The 26,447-nt window shown below is 41.3% G+C and overlaps 1 protein-coding gene across 4 annotated transcripts in view; it reads left to right on the top strand.

The window, feature by feature from the left end:
* The window catches only part of ADGRG6 (adhesion G protein-coupled receptor G6), a 259,254-nt gene that overhangs the window by 212,702 nt on the left and 20,105 nt on the right, over positions 1–26,447 (top strand). For all 4 annotated transcript variants that reach the window (XM_069769188.1, XM_069769187.1, XM_069769189.1 and 1 more), the window contains 6 exons: positions 239–379; positions 10,687–10,815; positions 16,425–16,470; positions 20,460–20,569; positions 22,915–23,042; positions 23,988–24,256. In XM_069769188.1, coding sequence (XP_069625289.1) covers positions 239–379; positions 10,687–10,815; positions 16,425–16,470; positions 20,460–20,569; positions 22,915–23,042; positions 23,988–24,256 — 823 coding nt within the window. The remainder of the gene's footprint in view (positions 1–238; positions 380–10,686; positions 10,816–16,424; positions 16,471–20,459; positions 20,570–22,914; positions 23,043–23,987; positions 24,257–26,447) is intronic.

Consider the following 26,447-nt stretch of genomic DNA (forward strand, 5'->3'; position numbering starts at 1 on the left):
GATCGGGTGCAGAGTGTACATTCATGAGAAAAAAATGAACTTTTTTGAATTTACCAAATGGCTGTAATGAAACAAAGAGCAAAAAAATTAAAGGAGTCTGAATACTTTCCGTACCCACTGTATATAGATAATATATATATACACATAAAGTTACATATATATGAAAACATGCTAAGAATACTGTGATATAAGAAGCTTTTCAGTATGAGTTGTACATTTCAATACATTTTTTCATCAGGTTGACATGAAGACAAATCAGGATAATCCATTGGCATCTGTTGTCCTTCCATCCAGCCTGTTGTCTAATTTAAGTCAAGGTGATTTCTATGCCGTTTCAAGAGCCCAGTTCACCTTCTTCAGCAAAGCTGGACTTTTTCAGGCGAGTACTTGTTAATTGAAACAAATAGGTAAAAACGGTTAATGTTTGTTTTTTTCAGTTAGCCATTTCTCACTTTAACTCCTCAAGCCTTTTTTACATGTGGGGCTTAGTTAATAATACTGTTACCTATCTCCTCTTATATTTATCAAAGAAGCTTTGCTGGTCCAGTGAATAGTAAGGCTCTGTGCACACGTCAGGATTATTTGCAGAAATTTCCTGAACAAAACCGGACTTTTTCCGCAGGAAATCCGCATGTGTTTTTTGCGTGTTTTTATCGCCCTTTTTCTCACGTTTTTTGTGCGGATTTTTTTCGGTTTTTTTTTCCGGAGACTCCCAATACATTAAATAACGGGAAATGCATGAAAAATCTGCAAAATTAATGAACATGCTGCATTTTTTTCCGCGAATATGCACAAAAATTGCAGATTGCATTCTATTAATAGGATGATTAATGGATGCGTTTTTATCGCATTTTTATAGAGAAAACACTCGAAAAAAACACAAAAAATCCGAAACGTGGATACACAGCCTAAAAGTCTAACATCCCTGAGCTGCACATAGTCAGGTGCAAACAATGGCCAAGGTGACATACCAAAAGGTAGACATAACAGCATAATAATTCATCATCTTTTATAATTACTGGTACATAGAATTAGTATAAGCCATGCATAAATGCATATAGTGTACACCATATAATACCCCAATAATCCTAAGGGATAAAGAAATGGTATGCTATATCCCACACCAGTGAGAACAAGGTATACTGGGGACGAGTTACAGAAAGATTGAAGTATACTGTAAGGTGCAATAAGTTAACCAATGTAAGACATCTCAAATAATGTAATAATTAATAGTAATCTCACATAGCTGTAGCCACATGTATACAGTTATCCGATAAGAAACAGACACAAGAAAAGGCCTATAGCCGGTATATAAAGATGCTTCTAAGGTTATTATAGCCACATGAAAATCGCTCATAGACTATTCCAAGCCAAAGCTGTAATAGCTAAAGTGCTTAGGGCTAGATAAGGTGCCCTGTGCTAACCATCTTATTTTCTTCCAGTTCTCTGAATGCTGAGCTCTGTATATCTCTGCCCACACCCCTGATTAGCAGCTTTCTGTGTAGACTGAATAGGCAGCGCACTGCCAATTAGTGGTGGGACGGGGTTATAGAGAGCGCATGAATATGGAGGACTACATGGCAGCAGGTTGACTAGTCCTCTAGTGATAATCTAATAGTAAAGCAGTAATGTTATAAAAACTACAGCAAGTAAGTAATACATCGCTGGAACCGTGTTCTATATCTCTACATCATGCGACCAACGGATATTTAACAGATGCAATCGGGTTGTAAAAATGCAACAAAAATGATTAGTGCTGGAGACGGGGGAAAGGGATGACAACTGACAAGTCTAATTTTACAGAGTTTCGGATCACCAACTCTATTGATTTATGGAAAGCAGTTTAGAATTATAAATGTGTGATAGTTGTTCAAATTTAGAGTACATCATGTACAGAAAATACAAAGTTGTGGCAAAAGTACAGTAACCCAACAGGTTTTCAGCATCCGCTATGGCAGTACAAATATTTCTTTCCCTGACATAACAATTCAGTGCCAATAAGATAAGAGAACCAAGCCATTCCATATAGGAAATGATCTAACAGGGTTATAATATGTCGTCGTCAAGCTTTGTAAACAGATTAGTTACAGCTTGGGATTTCATTGCCATTATGTTAAGGAAGCAGCAAAGGTTTTACCTATTTCACATCCACTTGTAATGTGCCCTCTTAACCCCTTCCCGACCTTTGACGCATACGCTGCGTCATGAAAGTCGGTGCCATTCCGACCCATGACGCAGCATATGCGTCATGGAAAGATCGCGTCCCTGCAGGCCGGGTGAAAGGGTTAACTCCCATTTCACCCGATCTGCAGGGACAGGGGGAGTGGTAGTTTAGCCCAGGGGGGGTGGCTTCACCCCCTCGTGGCTACGATCGCTCTGATTGGCTGTTGAAAGTGAAACTGCCAATCAGAGCGATTTGTAATATTTCACCTAAAAAACTGGTGAAATATTACAATCCAGCCATGGCCGATGCTGCAATATCATCGGCCATGGCTGGAAACACTTATGTGCACCCACCCCACCCCTCCGATCGCCCCCCCAGCCCCCCGATCTGTGGTCCGCTCCCCTCTGTCCTGTGCTCCGCTCCCCCGTCCTCCTGTCCGCTTCCCCGTGCACCAATCACACCCCCTGTGCTGCAATCAAACCCCCCCGCACTCCGATCCCCCCCCCGCACACAGCGACCCCCCCCCCGTGCTCCGATCCACCCCCCCGCACAGCGATCCCTCACCCCGTGCTCCAATCCTTCCCCGTGCTCCAATCCTCCTTCCCGTGTTCCGATCCACCCCCCCCATGCTCCGATCCACCCCCCCCGTGCTCCGACGCCCCCCCCGTGCCCTGATCTCCCCCCCTTATACTTACCTGGCCGCCCGAGGTCCGTCCGTCTTCTTTCCTGGGCGCCGCCATCTTCCAAAATGGCGGGCGCATGTGCAGTGCGCCCGCCGAATCTGCCGGCCGGCAGATTCGTTCCAGAGTGAATTTTGATCACTGAGATATATCCTATCTCAGTGATCAAAATAAAAAAAATAGTAAATGACCCCCCCCCTTTGTCACCCCCATAGATAGGGACAATAAAAAAAATAAAGAATTTTTTTTTTTTTCACTAAGGTTGGGGTAAGAACTAGGGTTAGGGTTAGGGGTAGGGTTAGGGGTAGGGTTAGGGTTAGGGGTAGGGTTAGGGGTAGGGGTAGGGGTAGGGTTAGGGCTAGGGTTAGGGTTAGGGGTAGGGTTAGGGTTAGGGTTTCGGTATGTGCACACGTATTCTGGTCCTATGCGGATTTTTCCGCAGATTTGAAAAATCCACAGTGCTAAACCGCTGCCGATTTATCGTGGATTTACCGCGGTTTTTCTGCGCATTTCACTGCGGTTTTACAACTGCGATTTTCTATTGGAGCAGTTCTAAAACCGCTGCGGAATCCGCAGAAAGAAGTGACATGCTGCGGAATGTAAACCGCTGCGTTTCCGTGCAGTTTTTCCGCAGCATGTGTACAGCGATTTTTGGTTCCCATAGGTTCACATTGAACTGTACACTCATGGGAAACTGCTGCGGATCCGCAGCGTTTTCCGCAGCGTGTGCACATACCTTTAGAATTAGGCTATGTGCACACGGTGCGGATTGGCCGCAGTGTTCCATCGGGTTTACAGTACCATGTAAACATATGGAAAACCAAATCCGCTGTGCCCATGGTGCAGAAAATACCGCGCGGGAACGCTGCGTTGTATTTTCCGCAGCATGCCAATTCTTTGTGCGGATTCCGCAGCGTTTTACACCTGTTCCTCAATAGGAATCCGCAGGTGAAATCCGCACAAAAAACACTGGAAATCCACGGTAAATCCACAGGTAAAACGCAGTGCCTTTTACCCGCGGATTTTTCAAAAATGATGCTGAAAAATCTCATACGAATCCGCAACGTTGGCACATAGCCTTAGAGTTGGGTTGGAATTAGGGTTGTGGTTAGGGTTAGGGGTGTGTTGGGGTTAGGGTTGTGGTTAGGGGTGTGTTGGGGTTAGGGTTGTGATTAGGGTTACGGCTACAGTTGGGATAAGGGTTAGGGGTGTGTTGGAGGTAGAATTGAGGGGTTTCCACTGTTTAGGCACTTCAGGGGGTCTCCAAACGCAACATGGCGCCACCATTGATTCCAGCCAATCTTGTATTCAAAAATTCAAATGGTGCTCCCTCACTTCCGAGCCCTGACGTGTGCCCAAACAGTGGTTTACCCCCACATATGGGGTACCAGCATACTCAGGACAAACTGCGCAACAATTACTGGGGTCCAATTTCTCCTGTTACCCTTGAGAAAATAAAAAATTGCTTGCTAAAACATCATTTTTGAGGAAAGAAAAATGATTTTTTATTTTCACGGCTCTGCGTTGTAAACGTCTGTGAAGCACTTGGGGGGTTCAAAGTGCTCACCACATATCTAGATAAGTTCCTTGGGGGGTCTAGTTTCCAAAATGGGGTCACTTGTGGGGGGTTTCTACTGTTTAGGCACACCAGGGGCTCTGCAAACGCAACGTGACGCCCGCAGACCATTCCATCAAAGTCTGCATTTCAAAAGTCACTACTTCCCTTCTGAGCCCCCACGTGTGCCCAAACAGTGGTTTACCCCCACACATGGGGCATCAGCGTACTCAGGAGAAACTGGACAACAACTTTTGTGGTCCAATTTCTCCTGTAACCCTTGGGAAAATAAAAAATTCTGGGCTAAAAAATTATTTTTGAGGAAAGAAAACGTATTTATTATTTTCACGGCTCTGCGTTATAAACTTCTGTAAAGCACTTGGGGGTTGAAAGTGCTCACCACACATCTAGATAAGTTCCTTTGGGGGTCTAGTTTCCAAAATGGGGTCACTTGTGGGGGGTTTCTACTGTTTAGGCACACCAGGGGCTCTGCAAACGCAATGTGACGCCCGCAGACCATTCCATCAAAGTCTGCATTTCAAAAGTCACTACTTCCCTTCTGAGCCCCCACGTGTGCCCAAACAGTGGTTTACCCCCACACATGGGGTATCAGCGTACTCAGGAGAAACTGGACAACAACTTTTGTGGTCCAATTTCTCCTGTAACCCTTGGGAAAATAAAAAATTCTGGGCTAAAAAATTATTTTTGAGGAAAGAAAACGTATTTATTATTTTCACTGCTCTGTGTTATGAACTTCTGTGAAGCACTTTGGGGTTCAAAGTGCTCACCTCACATCTAGATAAGTTCCTTTCGGGGTCTAGTTTCCAAAATGGGGTCACTTGTGGGGGGTTTCTACTGTTTAGCCACATCAGGGGCTCTGCAAACGCAACGTGACGCCCGCAGAGCATTCCATCAAAGTCTGCATTTCAAAACGTCACTACTTCACTTCCGAGCCCCAGCATGTGCCTAAACAGTGGTTTACCCCCACATATGGGGTATCAGCGTACTCAGGAGAAACTGGACAACAACTTTTGGGGTCAAATTTCTCCTGTTACCCTTGGGAAAATAAAAAATTGCGGGCTAAAATTCATTTTTGAGAAAATAATTTTTTTTTTTTATTTTCATGGCTCTGCGTTATAAACTTCTGTGAAGCACTTGAGGGTTCAAAGTGCTCACTACACATCTAGATTAGTTCCTTTGGGGGTCTAGTTTCCAAAATGGGGTAATTTGTGGGGGATCTCCAATGTTTAGGCACACAGGGGCTCTCCAAACGCGACATGGTGTCCGCTAATGATTGGAGATAATTTTCCATTTAAAAAGCCAAATGGCGTGCCTTCCCTTCTGAGCCCTGCCGTGCGCCCAAACAGTGGTTTACCCCCACATATGGGGTATCTGCATACTCAGGACAAACTGGACAACAACATTTGTGGTCCAATTTCTCCTATTACCATTGGCAAAATAGGAAATTCCAGGCTAAAAAATCATTTTTGAGAAAAGAAAAATTATTTTTTATTTTCATGGCTCTGCATTATAAACTTCTGTGAAGCACCTGGGGGTTTAAAGTGCTCAGTATGCATCTAGATAAGTTCCTTGGGGGGTCTAGTTTCCAAAATGGGGTCACTTGTGGGGGAGCTCCATTGCATAGGCACACAGGGGCTCTCCAAATGCGACATGGTGTCCGCTAACAATTGGAGCTAATTTTCCATTCAAAAAGTTAAAAGGCGCGCCTTCCCTTCCGAGCCCTGCCGTGTGCCCAAACAGTGGTTTACCCCCACATATGAGGTATCGGCGTACTCGGGAGAAATTGCTCAACAAATTTTAGGATCCATTTTATCCTATTGCCCATGTGAAAATGAAAAAATTGAGGCGAAAATAAATTTTTTGTGAAAAAAAAGTACTTTTTCATTTTTACGGATCAATTTGTGAAGCACCTGAGGGTTTAAAGTGCTCACTAGGCATCTAGATAAGTTCCTTGGGGGGTCCAGTTTCCAAAATGGGGTCACTTGTGGGGGAGCTCCAATGTTTAAGCACACAGGGTCTCTCCAAACGCGACATGGTGTCCGCTATCGATGGAGATAATTTTTCATTCAAAAAGTCAAATGGCGCTCCTTCCCTTCCGAGCCTTACCATGTGCCCAAACAGTGGTTTACCCCCACATGTGAAGTATCGGTGTACTCAGGAGAAATTGCCAAACAAATTTTAGGATCCATTTTATCCTGTTGTCCACGTGAAAATGAAAAAATTGAGGCTAAAAGAATTTTTTTGTGAAAAAAAAGTACTTTTTCATTTTTACGGATCAATTTGTGAAGCACCTGGGGGTTTAAAGGGCTCACTATGCATCTAGATAAGTTCCTTGGGGCGTCTAGTTTCCAAAATGGGGTCACTTGTGGGGGAGCTCCAATTTTTAGGCACACGGGGGCTCTCCAAATGTGACATGGTGTCCGCTAAAGAGTGCAGCCAATTTTTCATTCAAAAAGTCAAATGGCGCTCCTTCCCTTCCAAGCCCTGCCGTGCGCCCAAACAGTGGTTTACCCCCACATATGAGGTATCAGCGTACTCAGGACAAATTGGACAACAACGTACGTGGTTCAGTTTCTCCTTTTACCATTGGGAAAATAAAAAAATTGTTGCTGAAAAATCATTTTTGTGACTAAAAAGTTAAATGTTCATTTTTTCCTTCCATGTTGCTTCTGCTGCTGTGAAGCACCTGAAGGGTTAATAAACTTCTTGAATGTGGTTTTGAGTACCTTGAGGGGTGCAGTTTTTAGAATGGTGTCACTTTTGGGTATTTTCAGCCATATAGACCCCTCAAACTGACTTCAAATGTGAGGTGGTCCCTAAAAAAAATGGTTTTGTAAATTTCGTTGTAAAAATGAGAAATCGCTGGTCAAATTTTAACCCTTATAACTTCCTAGCAAAAAAAAATTTTGTTTCCAAAATTGTGCTGATGTAAAGTAGACATGTGGGAAATGTTATTTATTAACTATTTTGTGTCACATAACTCTCTGGTTTAACAGAATAAAAATTCAAAATGTGAAAATTGCGAAATTTTCAAAATTTTCGCCAAATTTCCGTTTTTATCACAAATAAACACAGAATTTATTGACCTAAATTTACCACTAACATGAAGCCCAATATGTCACGAAAAAACAATCTCAGAACCGCTAGGATCCGTTGAAGCGTTCCTGAGTTATTACCTCATAAAGGGACTCTGGTCAGAATTGCAAAAAACGGCAAGGTCTTTAAGGTCAAAATAGGCTGGGTCATGAAGGGGTTAATTAATAAGGAATTCCAAACAAAAATCAAATTCTTTTCATACTGTAAACAGGACATGGGGTTAAAAAGGTAACAAGCGTTTCCCATTTGAAGAGAAATAATGGAGCCCATGCATTTGTAAATAGAACGTTGCTTCATTTCCTCTACCTGATTTCAGGCCGCTAGGGAGAGAATTCTACCCTTTAAGTGAACCTGGTTCTTAATTTATCAGAAGGGCTAAAAGTACTTGTAGTTGTAGTTGCTTACTGCATCAATTACCAATATCAGTATCAATAAAAAATATCAATGGAGAAGATTAGGATGCATTTGTAAACAAGGCTGAAAAATGCTGTAATTAGGGATCAAAATGTCATATCGATCCCAAAATGCTTGAAAAACGTTATATCCCTGCAAAAAGTAATCCACACAGCTCCGGCGACAGAAAAAATGAAATTGTTTCGGGTCTCGGAAAATAGAGATACAACCCCCAAAGATTTTTTTTCAAACTCTTGATTTTTTTTTCACCATTGAAATAAAGGAAAAACTGGACATGTTGGGTATCACCATAAGGCTATGTGCACACGTTCAGGATTTCTTGCAGAAAATTCCTGAGAAAAACCTGAAATTTTCTGCAAGAAATCTGCATGCCTTTTTTGCGCGTTTTTGCCGCGTTTTTGTTGCATTTTTTATGCGTTTTTTTTCTGGACATTCCCCAATGCATTTTATAGTGGGAAATCCGCAAAAAAAACTGCAAAATGAATGAACATGTTGTGTTTTTTACCGCAATGCAATTTTTTTCGCAGAAAAAACGCATCATGTGCACAAAACATGTGGAATTCATTCTAAATGATGGGATGCTTATTGTATGCTTTTTTTTTGCAGTTTTATAGCGTTTTTATCGCAAAAAAACTCGAAAAATCAGCAACGTGTGCACACAACCTAATAGTGCTGATGTGCAGAATCCTATTTTGATGTCTTTTTACCACACAATGTACACTGTAAAAACAATTCCCAAAAACAATGCCAGAATTGTGTCTTTTTCACATTTTCTCCCCACTTGACATTTTTTCCCATTTTCTAGTACGCTATGTGCTAATATGAATGGTGTCATTCAGTACAACTCATCCCGTAAAAAACGAGTCCTCATATGTCTATATGGGCACAAAAATTAGAAATGTCTGTCTCTGAGACAACGGTGAGGAAAAAATGAAAATGTAAAAACGGAAATTGGCCGCATTGAAGGGGTTAATGACCATCAATATCTTATTTTGCTGACCTGAGATATACTCTTTAATCCTACTTGCTCTCTGAGATTCTGATTGTGTGGCCTCAGAGTCTGCCAGCCATAGTGTTCAGGCATTAGAAACATTTTAGTGGTAAAAATATTCTTAATTACTATAATTCCATTTTGCAATAATTCCTGAAGAACACCTGAAGGGTTAAAAAACTACCTGACAGCTGTTTTGGATATGTTGAGGGGTGATGTTTTTCAAATATGATTGCTTTTGTGGGTTTTCCAATATATATACGGTAGGTCCCCCAATGTCACTTGAAAACTGCATAGATCCCCAAAAAATTAGTTTTTTTTATTTGTTTGACAAAAATGTGACAAAATGCTGATAAATTTTTAATTTTTTAAACTTCTAAAAATATTTAACAAAATTAAAGGATATTTTTGAAATGGTGTAAATGTAGAAAAGCAGGATACAATCCACAAAAATCAATATGTAAATAGCATGGGACCTAAAACTTAACTTTTATTTATACTAAAAAGACAAACAAAGTGATAAACTCAAACCACCAAGTGATGGGGAAAAAAAATTATTAGACGCGGAAGGGAATGTTTAAAAGAAAGCTGATTACAATACGGTCCTGTATAAGGACCTAATTCGTCTAGGTATTGTATATTACTCGTCTCTTGGTTGCATGGAACTTGTGGCAATACAAATATCACATACCAGCCTTAGTTTCCAAGGAGGTTATATATAGCATGAGAAAAATTATGAACCACCAAGAAACCACTCAACTCAAAAAAAAATTTTTCCCACCTCACTTGGTGGTTTGAGTTTATCACTTTGTTTGTCTTTTTAGTATAAATAAAGTTAAGTTTTAGGTCCCATGCTATTTATATATGGTGTAAATGTAGACATAGCTATTTTGTGTGATATGACTATTTTGATCAATGAAGATATGAAGAATTCATGGATTCTTTCCGCGCTGCCGATTATTGAAGACATCAGTTATAGGGAATTTATTAAACATGCAGTTTTTTTTTCAATGTGTTTTGAATTGACATACACTTCTTCCTCAGGAATCCACAAATTCTCCATATCTTCATTTCATTGGTTTGGCTACCTATGGATCTGCAGCAGCTGATAAACTCTTCAAAAATGCATTAATTAATGGATCAGATTCCCACAGTCTGATAATTATTTTATTTGTTTGTCGTAAAAATCCCTATTTGCGCTATTTTCTCCCCAGTGTTCTACCTGGATCAATGATATAAACATTCACAGTTTGAAAATGCATAATTCTTTTACATTTTTATCAAATTTTTGATATTTTCATAAATAAACACTTTTGGGACTTATCATAAAATTTACCACTATTATAAAGTACAACGTGACACAAAAATATAATCTCAGAATCGCCGGGATATGTTGAAACATTCCAGAGTTTTTGCCACAGAAATGTGACATGCTAGATTTGAGAATTTTAGCCTGGTCACAAAGGGCTAATAAGAAGAGCATGCAAAAGTCATCGCTGTTACAGGAAGATCCTGTGTAACATCACTGACATTTGCCATGGACTCAATGCTGCACATACTATTACATTCTACGTCGAAAAGAGGTGAAGTAATATTTCTGATCATTGTATTTGGGCAGTAGAAATTTTTTACACCACACTTTAAAAGTACCAGTTGTATTCTGATATGCATATTGTAGATATAAAAGTAGCAGAGAGAAAATCTATTACACAAATAGGTAAATGTAAGATTCTAATAGAACATTTCCTGTTGAACACATTATCAGGATTCTACATTGAATGCTGAAAAGAAACAGAAGCTGAACAGTTATGTTGTTGCATGTAGCATTGGAAACATTTCTATTCGGGACCTTACAGTTCCAGTCAAGATAACTGTTAAACACAAGAGCAGTCAAGTAAGTAATGTTCACCTTTTCTGAGATTCTGAATGGGAATTTGTTGGAAAAAAAATAAAATTCAAAATAGGAGATTAGTAGAATTTTTGAATGTGTTCTTAAGACTGTACTTGATACAACTTGGCTTGTATAGAAAGCAGTAAGGCTACGTCCCCACGGTCAGTAATTGGCAGCGCTTTGGACACATGTCTGCTGCGTCCAAAGTGCAGACGACTTTTGAACGCAGGTGATTCCGAATGTGTTCATTGAACCGTGCGGAATCACAGCGTCCAATACATTGTATGGGTAAAATTTATCTTGCAGAAACTCACGTCTCCACAAGATATGTTGACATGATGCAGTCTGGATAGACACGCCGCATGTCCGTCTCCGGAGGTAGACCGTGGGCGTCGGTGCACACATAAAATATATGGGATTTCTTGAAATTCCATTCACTATGCTGTAGCATCTGGACACTGTGGATTGGATGCTGCGGATATATGTAGCATCCAACCCGCAACGTTTACTGACCGTGGGAACATACCCTAAGGATTCCTGCAGAAAGGCTGGTGCTATTAGCTAAAATCAGGAGCCAGTTATAACTAATCCTGGAGGTATCACATTTTTACTGGGGGATCAGACTGCAATGTGGGGTGCCAAAACAGTTCTCCAACTGCCAACCCCAAAAATAAAAGCAGTTCAACTTTACTGAAGGCAACCATAGATATAGTGGTAAATAAGGTCTATTAGTTACTGTACAGTGGTGCATAAAGTCTTTTAGTTACTGTAGCTTTTAATGACACAATGGGGGAGACTTATCAAATGGATATAAATGAAAACTCATTGTTACCCACAGCAACCAATCAATATAGCCCTTGCAATATTTCTTTGCCTTGTCCTATTGTAATTGATTGATGAATAACAGACAAATTTAATAAGGACTTAACATAGGGGAAGTTGGGTAATTTTCACTGCACCTTCCCACCACTCTGCCCAGTAGAGCTTATCAAATGATAAATGTAGAGTCATCAGAGCCAGGAACACCAAGAAAATAATCATGTACTACAAAACGGAAAAAATGTGTCAGATAAAACTCACCACATTTGAGGGTTGTTTTTAGACAGTTCCTTTTCAACAATAGTAGAAAGGGCTTTAAAGGGGTATTCTAAAATTGTCTTTTGAGGAGCACACAGCTTTCCAGTCTCTTTCACTTACTGGTTTCTGGTAGTAAGTTTTGGTGAGTTGCAAAGACATAAAACTCAGCAGAAATTCTGCTGTAGCACATTTAACAATCAGTGATTTATTCTAAAGTGTACACTGTTATCAGTCTGTTTACATATAGAGATGACATATTTGAACAAGCAAACACCTAGGGACACTGAGAGGCGTGATGAGTGCTGGTGATCAGCCGATAGTGGGGTAAATGATTTTACAAGGTTTATAACAGCAGCTTGTCAGGAGCAGAATGGGACAGGGAAGGAGGTGAGCAGCTAACTTATTTATATAAATCAATAGGCTAGATAGAAGTAACTAGTATGTTAAGAGTTAACTTCTCTACTGGAATGTAACTGCTGCACATTCTCAGCTATGTTTGGGCAGGCACCAGTAGCCATGCTCCATGGAAACAAGCTGTACATCATGTGAGATAAAAGCTCTCATTGCGGAAGAATGAAAGCACAGAGAAAAAGCAAGTGAATCGCAGACATACTACTTTTCATGCTGTCTGAGAAAAGCAATTTAATCACATTAGAGTACCACTTTAAGTACCACTTTAAGGGCTTATTGACTTGTTCACTACTTTTATATTGATGTTATATTATTTGAATAGGTCATTAATATAAGATGAGTGGAGGTCCTATACTGAATGTCATCACCAATCAGCTGTTCTTACCCCCAGCTATGGGCAGATATATGGTAAACAGTGTACATTGCTTAGTAGCTAGTGGCTATCACCCGGTACTGCATATTAGCTCATATTTTTGCCTACAAAACTAACCCTTGCTATTGTCACACAGAAGAATCTCATCACTTTGTCCAGTCACAGCATCACAAATGCAACAGAACTGCAGTAAACTGTGGCCACTAGTCCTCCTGCAGACCAGCAAAATAAAATATTTATACAGTTCAACACAACAGTTGTACTCAGTGGCGTAACTACAAAGTTATGGGCCCCGGTGCGAACTTTCAAATGGGGCCCCCCCCCCCCCCACCATGCCAAAATATTTTCCACCCAAATTCACATTTTCCCTATTAATTTTGCACACTATAGCTTTATTGCAAAGTTGTATAGTGTGATCTCAGTTGCATAACTATCCAGTGCCCCATCCTGGCATATATTTGTCCCCCGTACTGCCATTGTTATGTAATGTATAAAAGAAAATAAACCATTATACTCATCAGGGGCTAACATAGAAGTCATGGGGATCCATATGAGAAGTATAATGCACCCCCATAGTACTCCTTATAGTATAATACACTCCCCATAGTCCCCATAGTATTGTACACTCCTCAGTCCTCCATATAGTATAATACACTCCTCCGTATATTAAAATACACTCCTCATAGTGCTCCATATAGCATAATACACTCTTCGTAGTGCTCCATATAGTATAATACACTGCTCAGTCCTCCATATAGTATAATACACCCCTCATAGTCCTCCATATAGTATAATACACTCCTCAGTCCTCCATGAAGTATTATACACTCCACATAGTCCTCCATATATTAAAATACACTGCTCAGTCCTCCATATAGTATAATACACCCCTCATAGTGCTCCATATAGTATAATGCACCGCCATCGTCATCCATGTTGTACAATTCACTTCCCATAGTATGATGGACCATAGTTCTTCATATAGTATAATATATTCCCCATAGTCCTCGATTCAGTATAATGCAGCCCACATATAGTATAATACAGCCACCCCACAGAGTATACTGCAGCCCTGCTATACAATACAATGTAAGCCCCATAGAATATAATGCAGCCCCCCTCATAGTGTAATGCAGCCCCTCCATACAGGGGCAGTGAGAAAGACATGAGGAAATGGTGACTAGGGGGCAGGGGACAAGGACACAAGGGGGGTAGGGGAGACAGGCACAATGGTAACATAGGGGGGCTAGGGAGCAAGGAAGACAGGCACAAGGGGACACATGGGGGCTAGGAGGCAGGGGAGGTTACAAGGGGACTAGTGGGCAAGGGAGACTGACACAAGGGGACAAGGGAGACTGGCACAAGGGGACACACAGGGACTAGTTGGCCAGGGAGACTGACAAGGGGACACACAGGGACTAATGGGCAAGGGAGACTGGCACACAAGGGACACAAGCATAAGGAGACAAGGGAGACAGGCACAAGGGGACACACAGGGACTAGTGGGCAAGGGACACTGACACAAGGCTACACACGGGGACAAGGGATAGATGCACAAGGGGACTCATAGGAACTAAGAGGAAGGGGAGAAGGGCACAATGGGACACATGGGGACTAGGGTGCAAGGGAGACAGGCACAAGAGGACACAAGGGGACTCCGAGGGCAGAGTAGATAGGGACGCAAGGGCTGCAAGGGGACAGAGGAAGATGGGGGGAGACTTGGGAGGGAAGAAGGGGGCACAGGGATTACAAGGACAGGGTAGATGGAGAACACACGGTGAGAAAGGGGACAGGGGAGACTTGAGAGCAGGGCAGACGAGTCACATGGGGACAAGGGGCAGGGAATGCATGGGGGGTGCAGGAGGACTCAGGGCATGGGAGATGAGGAGCATTGGGAGACCAGGGGATGAGGAACAAGGTGTGTACGGAGGGCCCGGAGGAGCACAATGACCTGAACTTGGGGACCTACTAGGACATGGGGCACGGGACAGCAGGGAGGAAACGGGGCTGGTGTCACAGGGGGCCAGGGACGCTGGGGGCAGAGACGGCGACACACGGGCAGCAGACACACCTCACTTCCACCGGTCCCGTACACCTCCATGTTCATCCCCGGATCCTCCATATGGCTGAGCCGCTGCGGCATCCCCCTCCTGGGTGGCTTGGTCCACGTGCCCCCACTAGCTCTGGAACCGCCTGTTCCTGGTCGCAGCAGCCGCCACAGGCTTTGCCAATATGGCGGCCACCATGACCTGTGCAGATGCTGCACTGCTTGGGCCCCACACACAGTGGGTGCGCGATGAAGTGATGTCATCACGCACCCGCAGTGTCAGAGGCAGAGGGGAATGATGGGAGAGGGAGCATCAGCTGACGCTCTCTCCTCCATCATTGCTTTGAACTGTACCGGCGTCATAAACGCCGGTATAGTTCACTGCGGCGGCTACGACGGGGGGAGTCGGGTGACTCTGACCTGTCGGGCCCCTGACTTGCCAGACTGTGGTAGTTACGCCCCTGCCTCACACACACTACAGATATCACACACACACACTACAGATATCACACACACACACACACACACACTACAGATATCACACACACACTACAGATATCACACACACACTACAGATATCACACACATGCACACTACAGATATCACACACACACACACACACACTACAGATATCACACACACACACACACACTACAGATATCACACACACACTACAGATATCACACACACACACTACAGATATCACACACACACACACACACACACTACAGATATCACACACACTACAGATATCACACACTACAGATATCACACACACACACACACACTACAGATATCACACACACACACTACAGATATCACACACACACACACACTACATATATAACACACGCACTACAGATATCACACACACACACTACATATATAACACACACTACATATATAACACACACTACATATATAACACACACTACATATATAACACACACTACATATATAACACACACTACATATATAACACACACTACATATATCACACACGCACTACATATATCACATACGCACTACAGATATCACACACGCACTACAGATATCGCACGCACGCACGCACACACACACACACACACACACACACACACACACACACCAGCTCATATACACATCTCACACTCCTCTCTGGTAAAGGGGAGGCTGATATTAACCCTGCAGCTCCTCAGCTTCTCCTGCTTGCACACCGCTGTCATGTCCCGCCCCTCCCCCGCTCTCCCCTTCAGTCCCGGGGCTCAGAGCAGGAGACGCTGTCACAGTCTCACAGTGCTGACTGGAGCTGCTTCGAAGTTCCTAATTCTCTCTTACCCCAGCTGCCCCCTCCCCCTAGATACGCCTCGGACTGTTGCTGTGCAGGAGGGATCTCCTCCTGCACTGCAACATGGTGTCTGCCGGTGCTTCTGACCTGCCGGACGGAGGGCCCCTGACCTGCCGGGCCCCGTCGCAATGGCGACCGCTGCGACCGCGGTAGTTACGCCACTGGTTGTACTTAGTATACTGAGGGATATTTGAACAGTACTTCACTAAAGTAGTAGTCCTTAAAAAACAACAGGATAGGATGCATGAGTAATCGATAGACTGAAAATGAAAATACACCACACAGTGATCAGGGGACTCTAGATATGCTGTATATCATTTGGTCAGTTTAAACTTTTCTTAGCAAAACCTCTTGTTAAATGTCTCTTCTTCTTTCAGGAACATGGAGATCCAACCTGTGTTTTCTGGGATATAAACAAAAATGGTATGGTGCACATTATTGTTTTCTGTACCTGTTCTCACATCCTTTTAAGAGCCATACATGTCCTCAGTTTGTATAAATGTGCTAACATGGTGATTGCACTAATGTTTAAAATTCAACCTCATAAATGATGATAATTATTTGAATGCCTCTCACATACTATATACATATATGTTACATTGTTTTCGATTGTGAATACTTTTATGCCCAAAAATGACAAAAGTATTCTCGGAGTGATACCTTTATTGGCTAACCAGAAAAAATATATTTCCAAGCTTTCTGAGCACAGAGGCTCCTTCTTCAGGCAGGTTTACAAATGAATTAAAAAGATAAGAGTGCAAGGTTTAAGAAATATTACGGATGTACATTAGATCATAAGGTGGAAGGGCTGATGCCTCCTAAAGATAAGCCAAGGAAATCAAATTATGCATTTTGTTATAAATGTAGAGGCGGTCGGAATTTTCTCTTAGTTATCTGGAGTCTGCCTGGTGGAGGTGTGTGTTGTGTCCATGTAGTGAGTCGTAAATCCAGGTGTTAAATTGAGTCCAATTGTCAAAGAATTGAGCATCTTTATCAGTTTGTATTCCCAAACTCTTCTCTCTCTGCTGTCCATAAAATGACCTTTTAGTATTAAGACTTTTAAACACGTCATACGGTGTCGAGATCCAGAGAAATGTCCAGCGTGTTCAGCTCAATATAGGGACACTCAGGCAACTTTGTAAACTGTATCATGTACACCACATTGGAGAATGTACAGAAAAGAAATCCTTGGTCTTATACTCTTGATTTGTGTTTGGTTTGTGGACTGTATTTCTTGATACTATATGAGTACAAGTTTTGAATTTTATGTTGTTACATAGGAATGTGCCTATCATAGGTGGTGATAAGGTAATTTAAGTTAGGAGGCTGTTAGAGAAAAGTAGTAGTTCTGGGAATACTTCTTTTAGTCTGTGGTTTCTGTGGAACATGGGTTGGAGATCAGCACCAATTTTCCTTAGGATGTTCATGTGGGGGTTGTATGTGACCACAAGAGGCATCTCGTTGTGTTGCCTTTGAATGTAATCCAGGAGTCCGCTTTTTGTGAATCTTGTAGCCCTGTGGATCTGCTCATCTATTACCAGCGGATGGTATCCTTGTTGTAATAATGTTTTCCTCAGTGATAGCTACTGTAGTTTTCAATCCTTACTGTCTAAACAGATTTGAATGTACCTCAGAGCTTGACTCTAGATAATGGTTTTTTTGTGTGTCTTGGATGAAAGCTGATCCATTTTAAGATACACCGGACGTCCTGTAGGCTTATGGCAAATTGATTTTTGTATGGTTTTGTCCTTGATATATATGGTTGTGTCCAGAAAATGTATTTGGGACTTTGAGAAGTTGAGGGGGAGTTGGTGGTTGATCGAACCTGCTGAAGCTATTGTCGAATGTCACCAGATCATCTTTTGAGTCTGTCCAGATTATTAGCAGATCATCAACGTATAGGAAGTATGCAAGAGGTTTAATAGAGCAAGACAATCGCTCCTCCTCTAGTTTAGCTATAAATAGGTTAGCACATTGTAGGGACATTATGCTTCCCATGGCGGTGCCCATACACTGTTGGTATAAATTGTTCCAAAAGGAGAAATAGTTGTTATGGAGCACAAATATGATGAACTGCAGAGTTGGTTGAATTGTAATTTTGAAGGAAATATTTGTATGTGCAATTTGTATTCCTCATGAGGAATGTTGGAATATGTGTCCTCAGGAGGAAGGATCACGGCTGTCAATCTGCATAGAATATCCATGGTGTCCTGATATAGCTTGGTATGCGCCTCACCAAGAGTTTCAGAATGTATGATTTTCTGCAGCGCATAAAAAACTCCTGTCCCTTAAGCGTTCTCGAAGTTATAGATACCAAACCTAACAGTACAGTGTATGTGAAACACATAGCCAAAATAATTTCATATTTCTATGTTTACATAGTTGAATCTTTAAGAATGCACAAAAATGGTAGTCATTCATGGCTATGCATAAACTTAAGCTTAAGGGGAACCTGACACCTCATTCATACCACAGAAACTGTTGGCAGTGTGAATCAGATCCTAGCTGCATTATTGCAGACAGGTATGTCTTTCTCTGTAATGCTGGAGTGTTTCAGATACAAATATACCTGGCTTCAATTGGGAAATCAGGCTCTTTTTCATAGTGCCAGCATGAATCAGGTGTCAGGTTCCTTTTAAACTTAAAGGGAACCTGTAACCACGTTTGGCAGATATGAGTTACCGCTTACCCCCTTCAGGGCTTATATACAGCATTCTAAAATGCTATATATAAGCCCCCGATCCGACCTGTAAGAGAAGAAAAATAACTTTTAATATACTCACCTGCGGGCGGTCCGGTCTTATGGGCATCGCTGGACTTGGTCTGGCGCCTTCCATCATCTTAGATCCCTGTCTTCCTGCTTGCTTCATGTGGATAGCGCGTTCCTGCGTCATCCACACAGGCTGCCTGGAATCGTGCTCCTGTGCAGACGTACTTTATCTGCTCTGTTGAGGGCAGAGCAAAGTACTGCAGTGCACAGGCGCCGGGAAAGGTCATAAAGGGCCAGCACCTGCGGGACTCTGCTCTGCCCTCCACAGGGCAGAAAAGTATGCCTGTGCAGGAGTACGATTCCAGGGAGCCTGTGTGGATGACCCAGGGATGCGTCATCCACATGAAGCAAGCAGCAGGATGGGGATCGTAAAAGGATAGGACCAAAACCAGCAACACCCATCGGACCTGTCCGCCCCCCAGATAAGTATAATAAAAGTTATTTTTCTTCTCTTACAGGTCGGATTGGGGGCTTATATACAGCATTATAGAATGCTGTATATAAGCCCCGAAAAGCGGTGGCCGTTTTTCGTATCTGCGAAACCAAGTGACAGGTTCCCTTTAAGTTTAAGGTTTTTACAAGTTCAATTCTTTGGCAAAAACAACTCAAGGAACCCAAATATCTACATGTATTGTTAACCTGGATGCTCAGCCATATTCCAAAAAATCACACAAAAATTTCAAAGTTAAAATTAATTAAGAACCCATCAAATAATAGGATGAGCCAAACGCAGATAAGGAACAATACTCAATCGCTCACTTTAAAAAAAAAAATCCTTGAAAAAGCAGCAGCACTATCACTGAAAATATTGTACAATATCATTGGCACTAGAGACCACAGATCCAGTGGGCAAGTTGCTTCGTCTTATTATACACAGCTGTGATTATGAAAACTTTCACACTGTTGAGGCTATTGTGCTCTGTATCTGCAGCTAAAGATTTTATTTTACAAAGTACGTGTTAGTTTTGATCTTTTGTAACTATGAGTTTCTAGTAATTGAATGCGTGTTGATACATGATGCTTGTACAATAAAATATGGATATATGTTTGAGAGCAGTAGTCCCTCCAATTGTCATATTAGCCAATGATTTTTGTTAAATATTGTATTAGATCAACCTAACAGTGCCCTTGTTTTGGGTAAGATATCGGCACTAGATTTCCAATGTACTCTATTGATTACAAATTTTATAAAGCATTTCTGTTTTATAAAATATTATGGATAGCTATTATAAATACCCGGTTAATAGTGGTGTAAAAATATATACCGTACTTTAATCAGCAAAATTACAATATAGAATTCTAAAAATAAATCCATGAGCTAACTTTTTTTAATTTCACTCATTAAGTCCTTTCACATCCCATTATCATCCATTTTATTAAATATCAATATTCTCTTTACATCCCAATGTCTAAGGTGTAAGGAAGTGATTAAATCAACTAAACTCTGAATATCCGCTAGGGAAATGGACAGTTTATTCTTTACTACTTAGTATAAAGAATGCTGTGCTTAACATAAATATAATAAAATCTGTAACAATAACATAAGATATGATCCTTGTTTCTTTATGTAACTTTCACAATCTTGTTTTCTCAGTTGTAACAAATCCTTAACGACTGATTATTCATTCCTACTTTTCAACAGCCGGCAATGGTGGCTGGAGCCAATCTGGCTGCAGGGTGCTGATAAATGAATCCAACGTGAATGAGACAGTCTGTCTATGCAATCACCTCACACATTTTGGTATTCTGATGGTAAGTGTGTCCATGAATCTTTTTTTTATATAATTTTTCCATAAATATTAATTATTATTCATATAATTAAGATGTTAAAAATGTTTCTTTTGAGAATATATTACATTATCTTTACTTTTTATTTTCTTCCAGTAAACAGAGACTTTTATTGTGCGTTTTCCTTTGAAGTCATATGGAATTTAAGATAAATTTTCGAAAAGTAGACACGAGTTGTCTCAAATGTGCACCAATATAACAGATTGATTTTCATTAACCATTTTATGTCATTTTAGGATTTCATTGGTGTATTTCGATGCTAATTTTCACCAGTTATTTGTCTGTGTTTGAAAGAGTGTGTATGTGTGTGTATATGTGTGTATGTACTGTATATATGTGTGCATATATGTGTGAGCATGTGGTACATGTGTGTATATGTATGTTTGTTTTGTGTATATCAATGTGTGTCTGTGTGTGCATTTATGTAAGTATGTGTGCGTGTACATATGCGTACATATATGTTTGCATGTGTGCAAACATAATAAATGATAGTGTGTATGTGTGTATGTATATGTATGTCTGTATGTATGTGTCTGTGCATGTGTGTATGTATGTATGCATGTGTCTGTGTGTGTATATATGTGTGAGCATGTGGTACGTGTGTGTATGTCTATGTATTATTTACAATACAGACCAAAAGTTTGGACACCCCTTCTCATTTAAAGATTTTTCTGTATTTTCCTGACTATGAAAATTGTAAATTCACACTGAAGGCATCAAAACTATGAAATAACACATGTGTAATTATATACTTAACAAAAAAGTGTGAAGCAACTGAAAATATGTCTTATATTCTAGGCTCTTCAAAGTAGCCACCTTTTGCTTTGATGACTGCTTTGCACACTCTTGGCATTCTCTTGATGAGCTTCAAGAGGTAGTCACCGGGAATGGTGTTCACTTCACGGGTGTGCCCTGTCAGGTTTAATAAGTGGGATTCCTTGCGTTATAAATGGGGTTGGGACCATCAGTTGTGTTGTGCAGAAGTCTGGTGGATACACAGCTGATCGTCCTACTGAATAGACTGTTAGAATTTGTATTATGGCAAGAAAAAAGCAGCTAAGTAAAGAAAACGAGTGGCCATCATTACATCAGTACTTTTGGTCTGTACTGTATGTATACCTTTGTGTTTGCATGTATGCGTGTGTGCATATTTGTGCGTATGTGTGTGTTCGCATGTGTGTAAACATAATAAATGATAGTGTGTATGTATGTGTGTATGTATGTATGTATGTATGTGTCTGTGCATGTGTGTATGTATGTACTGTATGTATGTATGCATGTGTCTGTGTGTATATATGTGTGAGCATGTGGTACATATGTGTATATGTTATGTATACCTGTGTGTTTGTGTTTGCATGTATGTGTGTGCGCATATTTGTGTATGTGTTTTGTTCACATGTGTATACGTGTGTAAACCTAATAAATTATAAATAGTATGTGTATGTATATATGTATGTCTGTGTGTGTATATACTGTATGTATGTGTCTGTATATGTATGTGCAAATTTTGAGGAGGAAAATAGGAAAACTTTTTTTTTTAAGTTTTACAGACTGCATTTACGTTAGCTTACTTTGGGGAGGGCGGCTGAAGTGGAGCGAGATCCCAGAAGGAAGGGTCACTGCTGCAGGAAGCTGGAGGTGGCAGAAGTGGGGTGAAACTGTGGGAGGGAGTGTTGTGCTCTGGGCTTTCAAAAAACTATTGGCGGAATCACCGCACTTCATATTGCTTTCACTGTGGTGGACTTTGGAAAAATGGCCACCAAAGGCACACATGCGCAGACTGAGATCTCAGGAGCCAAGATCTCAGGAGCTGAGATTTCAATCTGTGCATATGACGCTTCTGGCAGCCATTTTCCTGAAGTCCACCAGAGTCAAATTGATGGGAGGTGTGGGTATTCAGCTGACATTTTGTGAATGCCCGGTGTCCATTGCAGCTTCGCACCACCAAACACCTTCTCCTCCCAGCCTGGGCCGACAGCATCGCCCCACTCCTGCCACTGCTGCCAGCTTCCTGCAGCAGCCATCTTGTACCACACTCTACCGCATCCTCTCTCCTCACCAGTGAGCTACATTAGGATTATAAAACGCACCCCCATTTTTCCCAAAGATTGTGAGGAAAAGAAGTGCGTCTTATAATCTGAAAATGCTCTATATATGTCTGTGTCTGTGTTTGTGTATGCATGTCTGCATTTGTAAATGTTTTTGCACTGTTTAAATATATAAAAAATATATATATATATAATATATATATAAAAAAATATCCTGCAAGAAAAATGTGTTTATGTACCATATATATTTATCATTTACAGGACCTTCAGAGAACTCAACAATATATAGACCCTCAGAATACAAAAATACTTACATTCATTACATATATTGGTTGTGGTATATCTGCCATATGTACAGCTGCCACGCTTCTAACATACATTGCATTTGAGTAAGTATATTTATCCAAACATTGTGACATTTATTATTATTATTATTATTGTTTTTTTAGTACATCTAAAAATAATCACACGGAAATGGAAAGTGCCAAATGTATTTCCAATAGTTTATTAACTGGTGCTCGGTTTTGGATTTGAAGCTATTAGCGATCAAAACTGAACAATTTTGTGGTAGCATTACATGCCATTCCAATATCTGGTCAAGTAACATTGTGGCCTTTATTTGTTAACTTACCCATGGCATAAATGTGCCCTATGGGATGCTCACCTGTTGAGCGAATAGGAGTTCGGCCCTCCACAACTGCATCCTCCAAATAAAACTGCACAATTTTGTGGTAAATGTACTTGCCATTCCAATATCTGGTCACTTTGTGGCCATTACTTATTAACTTACCCATTACAGGACATTGCATTTATGCTACCTCTGGGGTCACTACCTGTTGGGTGAATGGAATCCAGCCCATCATATCTGCATCCTCCATATACAGTACTTCAGTGGAGATGCAACTGCGCACAAATGCACCTAGCTTTCCATTCAAATGTACTGTATGCTGAATGCTTTGACTGAAAATTTTGAGAAAAAGGGTCAAGTAAAATTTGCACATAGTTGTAGAGTTGACTTCAAGAATTAGTGTAACTCGTGGGCCCTTGGTACTCTAGTCAGATGCTGGTTATAATGGTAACATTTCTGCAGTACCGCACATGCCATCTCATTGATTACCTATTAGAAACATTGTTGGCAAATTGCAGCAATGAACAGGCATCTTTCAATTGTAGCACAAATGTTCGGTTATGCTGCAATTTTTATCTGATTCATAAATCACCAAATGTGGAGTCCTAGCCTCTCTGAATGGCATAGTCTAGTTTCTGCCTCTAGCCGGTCGCTATACTCCACACCTATCTGCTTTGTAAAATCTGACAATTTTTTTTTTCACCAGAAAAATCAGACGTGATTACCCTTCGAAAATTTTGATGAACCTGAGCACTGCTTTGCTTTTCCTGAACCTTTTCTTCCTCTTGGATGGCTGGTTGGCTTCCTTCGATATTAATGAGCTCTGCATAGCTGTGGCAGCAGTGCTTCATTTTTTTCTTTTAGCTTCATTCACTTGGATGGGATTAGAGGCTGTACACATGTACATAGCACTTGTAAAAGTTTTCAATACGTATATCCGAAGATATATATTAAAATTCTGCATTATCGGTTGGGGTAAGTTATCTAGAAGACATTGTGTATCAGTATATTGATATTGGCACCCTGATTATATCTCATGCGTTGTTATAACCAATGGAAATGTAAAATCAGTCTTAGAATTTACCCAATTTAATTTTTTTTACATGTATGTAATTCATTGGGATATTTACCTGGTTGTGGCAGACAAATGAAAATTATACCTAGACATATTCAGCCCCTACAAGTTCGTATTACATAGAGCAGGGGTCCCCAACTCCAGTCCTCAAGGCCCACCAACATGTCATATTTTCAGGATTTCCTTAGTCTTGCCCAGGTAATAATTGCATCACCTGTGCAATGCAAAGGAAATCCTGAAAACATGACCTGTTGGTGGGCCTTGAGGACTGGAGTTGGGGACCTCTGACATAGAGGCACTCTGTGTCCAGAAGTGATACCTTGTTATTAGGTTATACACAATCCTCAGATCAGAAACCATGTTGACTTTAAATAGTCATAATATAATAAGGGAGGCTAAAGTAGCCATGGACACTCTCAGAGACATGATTAATACAAGAAAGAAAAAGAAGTAAAAAAGTCTCAAGGTTAAAATAAAAAATGTATTCAAAACACATACCATACACACACAGTACATAATAAATATAATGATATATAAAGCAATTTAGTAAAAGCCAGGTGTAAAACACCAAGATCCCAAGTACTAGTGCAAGGGAGGGCAGAGAATGAAGGCTATCAAGAGAAAGTGCAAGTGCGACCCAAATAGAGCTGTTCCCTTGTAAATATCAGTCAGTCAAGAGAAAGACATAGCACCCAGATAAGAAAGTCACTTAATGTTCCTTAAAGATCACTTAATATCAATTAGCTCATACAGAGCAGTCAAACATATAATGGGTACTAAAGATCAATCCCAAAAAAGTAAACTAAGACCAACTAATGAAAAAGGTATGTATCACTTTAAGGGGAACTCAAATGCGTGCAATGAGTCAAAAACTGTCCTTACCCATATTTCTTTCCACCTGGGGACCTAATGCTGCAACCCCAATGCACGTTTCGCGTGGGCTTCTTCGGGGGGCTGTGGCTAAAGGTGTACTATCTTGCCTTTAAATACTAAATCCTGACCATCAGAACTGTATCGGCCCATGTGCAGCGTGTCACTGAACCTCGACCACGTCACATCTGGCCTCAACATGCGCAATCAGGTGGGGAAAACCCTTTCAGATGTCATCTATGACTAAAAGACTATGTCCCAGAAATTCATGAGATCCTCGAGCATCATCCAGTTGGTTGGCCAATCAAAATCAGATTACGAATCAGGACATCTGGTCAGGATCAGAGTGTTAACATTATATCAAATTACTACAAAAAAAGACAAAACAACTGTTAGGGCTGGCGGAACGCACGGAGTAAATAGTGAGATGATATTTGGTGTGTTCACAGCCCGGGGCCCACCGTGCAGGAGAGAACCTGCTGCTGGGAAATGGTGGCACTATATGGCGATAGAAGCGAACTCTGTTACTTCACAGAGTCGCCTATAAAGAAAGCACTCTGTCCTATTTAGCTCACAGGAGTACAAAGCAACTGCCGAGCAGATAGCAGTTTGTGGTCACGCTGTCAAAGAGGCAATCATACAATCTCCTCACCGGAGGAGCTGATATTCTAGTGCCTTATTTTAGCTGGGGCCATGAGTGCATACACACAATCTCCTCACCGGCGGTGCCGGTATTCTAGTGGCTTATTTCAGCCGGGGCCCTGAATACACACATGAATAACCACATTGGCGCAAAACCCATGACATGAATTGATACTAGCGCATGGCCGTGCAGTCATGTGAACCTTTTATAGCTGCAGCAAGTAGGGTTGAGCGAAACGGGTCGGCCACTTTCAGAAGTCGCCGACTTTTGGCAAAGTCGGGTTTCATGAAACCCGACCCCTGTGTGGGGTCGGCCATGAAGTCGGTGATCTTCTGAATGTGGTATCAGAATTCCAATCCCGATTTCCGATATGTTTGCAATATCGGAAATCGGTATCGGAATCCATATTTAATGTAAAATAAAGAATTAAAAAAAAAACCGCTATACTTACCCTCTGACGCGCCCTGGTACTAACCGGGAATCTTCCTTCCTTCGAATCAGCGCTTGCAGGACCTTGCGGTGACGTCGCGGTGATGTCGCGGCTTGTGATTGGTCGCGCGGCCGCCAATGTGACCGCT

This window comes from Ranitomeya imitator, chromosome 5, assembly GCF_032444005.1.
Source record: "Ranitomeya imitator isolate aRanImi1 chromosome 5, aRanImi1.pri, whole genome shotgun sequence".
Classification (NCBI taxonomy): Eukaryota; Metazoa; Chordata; class Amphibia; order Anura; family Dendrobatidae; genus Ranitomeya; species Ranitomeya imitator.